The 9192-nt window shown below is 35.6% G+C and overlaps 1 protein-coding gene across 2 annotated transcripts; it reads left to right on the top strand.

Moving 5' to 3' along the window:
* The first annotated feature begins 3702 nt into the window (after positions 1-3702).
* LOC122291276 lies at positions 3703-8680 on the top strand. 2 transcript variants are annotated; one of them, XM_043098944.1, is made up of 4 exons: positions 3703-3903; positions 4789-5922; positions 6646-7316; positions 7412-8680. In XM_043098944.1, the coding sequence occupies exons 2-4, from the start codon at positions 4820-4822 to the stop codon at positions 8431-8433; spliced, it is 2796 nt and encodes a 931-aa protein (XP_042954878.1). In that variant the 5' UTR covers positions 3703-3903; positions 4789-4819; the 3' UTR covers positions 8434-8680. The 2 variants fall into 2 exon arrangements, with proteins under 2 accessions (XP_042954878.1, XP_042954877.1); XM_043098943.1 differs by lacking the exon at positions 3703-3903 and adding an exon at positions 4424-4532.
* The last annotated feature ends 512 nt before the right edge of the window (positions 8681-9192 follow it).

Below are 9192 nucleotides of genomic sequence, written 5' to 3'. Positions count from 1 at the left end.
TAATTGTGTTACCCACGCACAAGGCTGGTCAATGCTGAGGAAAATTAGACAATAGTCCAGCTGTGCTCTCATCTCATCTTATTTTATTTAAATATAATAAATATAAATATTTTTAATTTTAAATATTTAATATTTTAATCTCATCATTATAATTTTTTTAAATTTTTAAATAAAACATAAAAAATAATTCAATATTTTCAAATTTTAAAATAAAAATTAGATTAAAAAATTATTTTTTAATAATATTTTAATTTTATAATATTTGTATTTGGTTTTTTCTCTCTTTCTTTTCAAAACTTCATAAAATATCTCGATTCAAACTATTTTATTACTATTCAGAAACTATTTAACTATTATTCATAAATCATTTTATCTCACTATCCAAATAAGGCTAAAACTCCCCACTACTCTTAAGAAAACAAAATTAATGGGCTCTATTAAAATTAAAAGTCATTAAATTTTCTAAGAAATTATATTTATATTAAAATTATTTAGGAAATAAAATTATAAGGCCCCTAAGAAAGAAATCTTCTGATTAAGACTATTAAGAAATAAAAATTTCTACGAAAATTATTTCTGATAAATAATTATTAATCTTATTAGTTTATGTGAGAAAAGAAAGTTGGTAGTGTAATTAAGAAAAAAACTAAATGAAGACAATCAATCATAAGCAATTACAATAGTTAGAATGAAATTATTATGGGAAGAAAAAAATTGTAATATTTGTATCTGAAATGATAGGTTATTACATTATTGTATGGCCTTAGGCCAAAATTTAAATTGGGCTTCCCGAACTTACACACACAACTCCAACATGAGTGAACCTCACGTATCATCTTTCCCTCCCCCAAAATACCATAAATTGCTTGTCATCTACCCGCAAACGCCTGTTAGGCGCTTGTCCCAACCACATTCCCTCTCCATTGCCTCGCCAACTAACTTCTCACTGCCCCTCGCGTGCATCACATCTGTTGGCAAGAGAACAAGGTAGCGGCCACCACAAGCCACCTCCCATCCCATTGTTGAATAACCACTCACTACCACCTGCTTTCCGAACACCTCTAATCTCACTTTGGCATCATATTTTGGTTGTCTTTCTTTTCCTTTTTTTTGCTTTTTCCTTTACTCTTTTTTTGTGAAGAACGTCATGAAATTTCAGAACTATCCATGACAGCGCACCAAAAATTCAGAATATGTATTAGCTTTCTTTTGTTAGGAACTATCCGTAACAGCACGCCAAAAATTTAGTAGATGATTTTCTTTAAACATTAGAAACGTCAAAGATTTCATGAATCGAGTGACCGCTTAGGTTTTCATCGGTCAATATAGTTGATTTCTTACTAACGACATATGTGTCTCTTTATTTATTTAAGACATTTAGGAATTTGAGTTTGAAAAATAAATTACATTATTAATCTCAGATGATTGTTTAGGATTTCAAGTAATAATAATATGTTTCCCAGGATATTCATTTGTTATGACGTGGCATTTTCGCAGCTTTGTAATGGTTTTGTAATCAAAGAGATTGATTTAATCAAAGTTAAAAGTGAAGAATTAAAAGTTCAAAGTTAAAGTTCAGGAACTAATCAGTCTTTAAAGTTAAGTCTCAGGGGTGAATGGTGTTTTCCCATTTTATTTATTTTTATTTTTTATTTTTTTTAAATGCCGACTATTTACAGTTAGTTTGTTGATAAAAAAGTAAATAGATTGTTTTTCCTTACCCCTCGACTTTGAACAGCACTAGGCACCCGCAATGAAAGCAATGCGTGTGAGATCCACACACGTGCACATGCATGTAATCTCTTCAAGCAGAATCACGAGACCTTGTAAAATACTGATCAAATTAGATCATCATCTCAGATATTGACTACCGGTAATTCCCCAATAATTGCGGGTACGTACGTATCTTTATATGGAATTTCAGATCATCACCTCTGAACTCTGAACTAAAAGAGGAAAGCAGCAAAACCATTGGCATTGTGGTCAAAATGCGCCAAATCCAGAGACAAGTCAAATCCCTACAAATTAGATCTGATTTTCTAAATAAAATATGATGAAACGCACTTAGACATACTTCTCATTCTGCATATACATATATATAGATATGTAGTAGTGTAGATCGATGGGGACCTAATGTGAGGCACGTCTTGATCGACTTGACCAAAACGCGGATACACGAGGAGGCAGGCCGCCGTCTGCTTAGCTAGTGGAAGCCACACAAACAAGATGATTAATTAATTAATTATCTGCTACCTAAAAATATAAAGGCAATTTTTCTTTTTCTTGTTTTGAATTCTTCAAAGTCAGAAGGGTGCGTCTCTCCCATGTGCATCATATCATCACTTTGATCTTTCTTTATTACTGTTAATAGTATTGTATATATTGGTCTTGTACGTTCAATTCCTCTCCAACTTGAAGACTTTGGAGCCCATTTGCCGGGAAAATGGTGCATATCTATAAATGACCTACCGATTAATTTGTGTACATATTTGAGTGGAGTGACACCTAATTATTATTATTTTCGAGGCAATTTCTCATGGTTTAGACTTTCCTAGCAAGCTAGCTAGCTCATGCATGGAGCCCGATTGAGTAGTATATTTTGGACTTTTTTTAGTGTTATAATATTGTTTTTGCCCTTAATTCTATCATATTACATGTTAGGTAAAAATGATCGAGTTCTGTTATATATAATTATTTTTATATAATCTTTACGCATTCAATTAATGTAATTAGTTGTATTAATTGTTTTTAATATACAGCCAATTACATAAGTAAAGTACGCAAAAACCTATACAAAAGTTATTGCACAATATAGAGTTTTTTGGTAAAAAAATGTGACAGTCAGTAAAATTGTTTAAACCCATAATAGCAAAAATGAGTAATACTACGTATAGTCGTAGAATGCGCAAACGCTGCACAATCATTTTAAAAAAAATGATGATCCATTGTTAAAAAATTAATTTTTTTTTATCTGAGTACGATATTTACCTACTTTTCTAAATGATTACACAGTATTTACACATTTCACGACTGCAAATATCATTTCTCTTTGAATTTTGACTACATTCAGTTAGGGAGGATACTTTGCATGAGTTTTTTGACTGTTATTGTATGCATGAAATTAACTAAATTTCTTACTCAGTTCCTAATTGACAATGGTATCCTAGTTTTGTCAACCAATTAATTATCTCTAGATTAATGTCACTCTTTATCGTAAATTCTGTCAATCTAAGTCATACTTATTGATCATCGATTAAATAATTTTATGTCTATCATATAAATAAATAATCATATAAAATATATTTTATCTGTCAGTTCAGTGTAAAGATGATAAAATAATTTAAAATATTTATGTGTGATATAGATTTTCTGATCCATATTCTTTTCTTTCCCAGCTTCTGCCAACTCTTATGGCAACTCACGGCCTGTAAATGAAGACTTGAACTGCCGATTGATAAATAATAATAACGGAAAGTGTTTTCATTTTTCCTGAATAAGCTACCAAACTTATTTGAATTCCCCCTTGTGCAAGCAAATTCCTCCTACGTGTTTCTTGCTTTCAACTTGTACCAGTTCGGCGTAAAGCCATTACAGCGTATGTGCCACAATATTGTTCATCTACGAATCTTCATGGAAAAAAAAGTCAAACTTTTACCCACAAATATATAAATATATGAGTATTTAGACACATTTGGCAAAAATATCAATTTAAAAATTTCTTATACTCGGATCTCTTATGCCAAATGCATGCTTCTCTTCTCTGCAACTCGACGTGGCCATCTTGTACCAGACGTTTATACTAATGGTGGTGGTGTGTGTTTGAGGTTTGGCTTTAGCTTGATTTGCTGAAGAAGAAAAGGCTTTCCTCCTGTTTAGTTGATCGTTTTCGTTATAAGCACGATTGTGAGTATGGCTGCATGCTGCTCTCTAATTTATTTATTTATTTTTTTTATTTTTTTCATTGTTTTTGTTAATTGCTTCTTCATGTGTTACGCTTTCCTGGGTAGACACTCTTGTTCTTGGGAACTGGATTTGAGAAATATAAATTTATAAACCACGTACTCACTCTTCGATTACTTAATTTTTGGGGATTTGGCGTTTTGCAGAATAAGATTATGGAACATGATATATGTAAGTTTCAGAGCTTTACAGCTCTCTTATTTTCTGGTCACGTATATATTGCCCGAAACGCAGGGGGAGCCCTTTTCTCCGGCACCAAAGCTGGCTTTTTGTGGTGTCTTAAGGTTGGAAATGTATGATCATGAAGTGAAGATAACGCGTTCATTGACATTTTTCAATTATTAAAACTCAAAATCATTCACATAAGCGTTAGCCCCCCCATGTGACCATTGATGCATTTCTCATGGGGGTATCCCCTAGACTTTTGCTACCTTTTCGACTATATTAACACCGAAGGCGCAGCATATGTTGCACCTCAAAACTTCAGTAATACATCTATCAACTTCTTCAGAAACCTTTCTTGGTCTCTTCCTTTTCACTCATTCTCGAACTTTCCAGAGCTTTTCATTGAGGTAAATCTGATTGCAGCAGCTGCTGCTGCTGCAGGTGTCTAGTGCTTGAAGATATCAATCATAAGTTGATTGATATTGCTCTAACAACGTTGTTGATTTTATGTCTGCACAACCATATATATAGCTTTATTTCCTGATTTGGGTTGCAGGTTTTGGTCTGTGGTCCAGCTTAAATGTCATGCAGATTTCATGTTTCAGTACTCAGGTTTTTTTTTTTTTTTCCCTGAAATATCTTTGTTTTTGAACCTCTCTGCAGGATTGGCACTCTGTATAATTGAACTCGTGAAATGGGTTTGTTTCGGAGTCAGACAATGAGAAGTGGGGATTACTTGGAAGGGATGATTAATGATTATGTCGGAGGAAAGAACAAGATGAAAGCTCAAAAGAGTGTCTCATCTCGGCTTGTTACAGCACTTACTTGTCTGCAATTTGCCTTTGCAGTTTATGCAACATTCCTTCTGTACTACATGAGTCCTGCAATAGAGTTGCGAACCAAACCAGAGTTTACATGGGCAACAAAAATTGCACAACAATGGAAGCAATTCATTGTCACGCCACATGTTCTTGGTCGGTACCAGGAAGCCTCCTCTCTCATTGGAGCTGAAATCATGCCAATAACACCATCCCAAGTATGCGAGCATGAGAAAATAGACTTCATGCAGAAGAAGTCCAACGATGTCCAAATGATCAAGTTGAAGACAGACCTTTACAAGGAAGTTTTGGACTTCCAGAGCAAGAACGTTGGAACCGAAACTCTTGATCAGCTCATGTCACTCAAGTCTAAGTGGGATTTGAAAGGTCCAAACAAGGCAAAAGTAACAGTCATCTTGAACCATTTCAAAAGAAAAACTCTTTGCTCCCAACTGGATTCATTGCTTGAACAGACACTTCCTTTCCACCATGTTTGGGTACTTTCATTTGGCAGCCCAAATGAACTCTCCTTGAAAAGAATCGTAGAAAGCTACAATGATTCAAGAATCAGCTTCATAAGTTCAAGCTATGATTTCAAGTACTATGGAAGGTTCCAAATGGCTTTACAGACAGAAGCAGATCTTGTATACATCCTTGACGATGACATGATTCCTGGAAGGAAAATGCTACAGATTTTGTCACATGTAGCTGGGACAGAGAAGTATCAGAACTCGGTTTTGGGAAGTATAGGAAGGATTTTGCCATTCAGACAGAAGGATTTCACGTTCCCAAGCTACAGAAAGTTTCGGTCAAAGGAAGCAGGGCTTTATTTGCCTGACCCTGCTTATGACATCACAGTTGATAAAATTGTGCAGGTCGATTTTCTTTCCAGCTCTTGGTTCTTGTCAGCAGAGCTTGTCAAGACGCTTTTCACTGAGACTCCCTTCACCTTTGCAACTGGAGAAGATCTGCATCTTAGGTATGTCAATGGCAGCTCAAATCATCCTTCATTCAACTCATTCATTTATCCAAAATAAAATAAAAACAAAAACAAAAAAATGAAAAACATGAGATAATTTATGGTACTTAAGAGTTAGTTGGTAGACAGTGCCTATTCATTTGGAATTTATCAAACAGAGTAGTGTTCAAATCTTTTAATATAATTTTAAAACTTTCATATATATTTAATTTTTCAAATATTTACTATTATGTAATTAATTTACCAATTCAAATTATAATTTGTTATATCTTAATCGTTTTTTGATCAATAATGGCGGCCCAAGTTCACGGTATCTATCAAGTTTGATGGATCATACTCATCTTTGATATATTATATATCCACCTGTGTGTACATTAAGTTGAAAATCGACGTGGAAAGTGTTTGAAGTGCGTAGGATTGTTGGGCGCAGTCAACCTCTTTGTTTAACACTGTCTCTATTTTTTCCTAATTATTAGGTATTCTGAGTATCGACACTTCTTCATGAAAATTTTTATTATTAGAAAAATTTAAAATTAAACACACGAATAATATAAATAATATGACAATGTTTTGAGCCTTACAAACCTAAGAAGATATCAATCACATGCAACACCTTAACTTTTTTATGAGAATTTGAAGCTGATTGAAAAAAATGCGGTTATCTTGAAGTGTTCTTAAATGGATGAGCTTCTGATGTTTCATGATGTGTCACAAAACATGCAGCTATCAGCTTCAAAAGTACAGAAATGCTGGCTCCTTTGTTCTTCCGGTTGACGCCAATGACAAGGAAACTTGGGGTGATAGTGAACACCGGCTTGCTTATGTCTCTGAAACTACTGTAATCTTCAAAGATATTGTTCAAGTTCGAGATGATCAATGGTGGAAAGCACTTTCTACTGGTTATATCACTCAGTGGGCAGCAATGAATCCTCAGAAAATTGATGCACTCTTCTATGCCCACTCTGTTTCTGAGATCAAAGCGCTTGCACCCCTTCTTGAAAAGTTCAGGTCTACTGTAGGAAAAAAGGCTTACATTGCCGTCTCTGGAGGCAACTTCTGCCCTTGTGAAGCTGCTGCAACTGCTCTGAACTGGCCAAAGTTGGTATGCAAGGAGAGAAGGTTTAAGATATTTGATCTGGCTGTGGGATCTTTATCGGGAGTGTCAAAATCTGAGGTGCCTGTGCTGCAAGCTGTGTACTCCAGCATGAAAGGTTTGATCAAAGTGCACAATCCCAGTGTCGTGATTACAGTGGCTGACATTGATCCTAATGTGAAGAAAGCTTTGAAGATGGCAACAGAAACTAACTCCAATGCCACAACTTTGGTTCTTTTGCAAAGATCTTCTATATCAAAGGTTCTTTGGATGGCTGATCTACGATCAACAGCATTGCCATGTAAGAATGCCGGCTTTTTTTTTTTTTTAATTGTTGAACCTGAATTCTAGAATCAACATAAACAGTCAACTAGCCAACAAGTTTTTCACATGCAGATTGGAACCGGATGAGGGTGTCGATCAACATTATCACCCAAAACCGAGCTCATTCATTAACAAGGCTTCTCAAATCTCTGAGCAATGCCTTCTATGTTGGGGATGAGATTCCTATCAGCTTCAACATGGACAGTAAAGTGGACGAGGCAACAATCAAACTTGTAAACTCATTCGATTGGCCTCATGGCCCCAAGACCCTCAGAAGGAGGATCATTCAAGGAGGGCTGATTCGAGCCGTTAGTGAGAGTTGGTACCCATCATCAGATGACGATTATGGCCTCCTGCTTGAAGATGATATCGAAGTATCTCCATACTATTATCTATGGATCAAATACGCCCTCTTAGCCTACCACTATGACCCACAAGTGTCTTTTCCAGAGCTTTCCTCCATCTCTCTATACACACCTAAGCTTGTTGAGGTGGTTAAAGAAAGGCCTAAATGGAATCCAACTGAATTCTTCAAGCACATCCATCCAAACACACCTTATCTCCACCAGTTACCCTGCAGCTGGGGTGCTGTTTTCTTCCCCAAGCAATGGAGAGAGTTCTATGTATACATGAACATGAGGTTCACTGAAAATGCCAAGGAAAACCCAGTTCAAATTCCAAAATCTAGAACAAATGGGTGGCAAGCTTCGTGGAAAAAGTTTCTGATAGACATGATGTACCTCAGAGGCTATGTGAGTCTCTATCCCAACTTTCCAAACCAGGCAAGCTTTTCGACCAACCATATGGAACCTGGGGCTCATATTAGTGCAAAGGATAACGTTGTTAAGCACGACAAGACAGACTTTGAGGTGCCATTGTTGAAGGTAGACTTCAGGACACTATTGCCGGGTGGGAAGTTGCCTGCACCGTCAAGATTGCCATCGTTGAACCTGTTTAATCAGCCAGTTTCTCTCAAGGGCCTCAAGGCGGCTGGGGCCAAGTTGGGTCAGGATGTGCTTGCATGTAACAATGTCACGGAGATTGTAGCTGTGGATCATGGAACAGGTCTGCCAATGCACTGTGCAAAGTTCTGAATTTTTAGTTGTTTGTCATCAATTTATTATTTTTTCAATAACCGTTTGTGGGAATTTTTTTGTGAACTTCATTGGGGGGGTAATTAGACTTGAATTATGTTTATATGTAAGTGGTCAAGCAATTAAAGTAGAGGAAACAGTACTAGGAGTTATGGTTGCCTCTTCCTCATACATGTTTCGCGACGAGAATTAAATTTACGTTTACTGGCGGCCAAAAGTGGTCTGCTCAATCTTCTTCAAGTAAAAAGGATCCTTAACTCTCTCTCTCTCTCTCTCTCTCTCTCTCTCTCTCTCTCTCTCGTGTTTGAGATTTTTTTTTCACAGAAGTACTTAATGTAGCATGCATCAAGCCAATTTAGTTTGTGAATTTACTTTTATATAATTTCTTTGTAACTAAAGTATTTCTCTTACATTAAAATGTACTTTTCAGCCATATTGACTTGCACTCTTATGACAAGAAATCAAGCTGAAGACATTAAAGATTTCCTCATCATTTATGCATTGAAATACTTACAAAATTTCTTCTTATGATATGTTTTTTTATTGTTTCTTTTATAGTTATCTCATCTTAGGATGTGCACAATCATGCATTTGAAGACTAAAAGAACAAAACTAAAGAAAATAAATTTTGACTACCCGTTAAGTGCTAAAGTAAATCAAACCACAAAACTAGGACGATCATCCGTATCTAAGGTGCATTAGAGGGGGAAAAAAAAATATCAACTACGAGTTCTAAAATTATGAGGCGCAACAGCTGCA

Source organism: Carya illinoinensis, chromosome 13, assembly GCF_018687715.1.
Source record: "Carya illinoinensis cultivar Pawnee chromosome 13, C.illinoinensisPawnee_v1, whole genome shotgun sequence".
Classification (NCBI taxonomy): domain Eukaryota; kingdom Viridiplantae; phylum Streptophyta; class Magnoliopsida; order Fagales; family Juglandaceae; genus Carya; species Carya illinoinensis.
The sequence above is the reverse complement of the archived record's forward strand: the minus strand, read 5'-3'. Positions and strand labels throughout refer to the sequence as shown.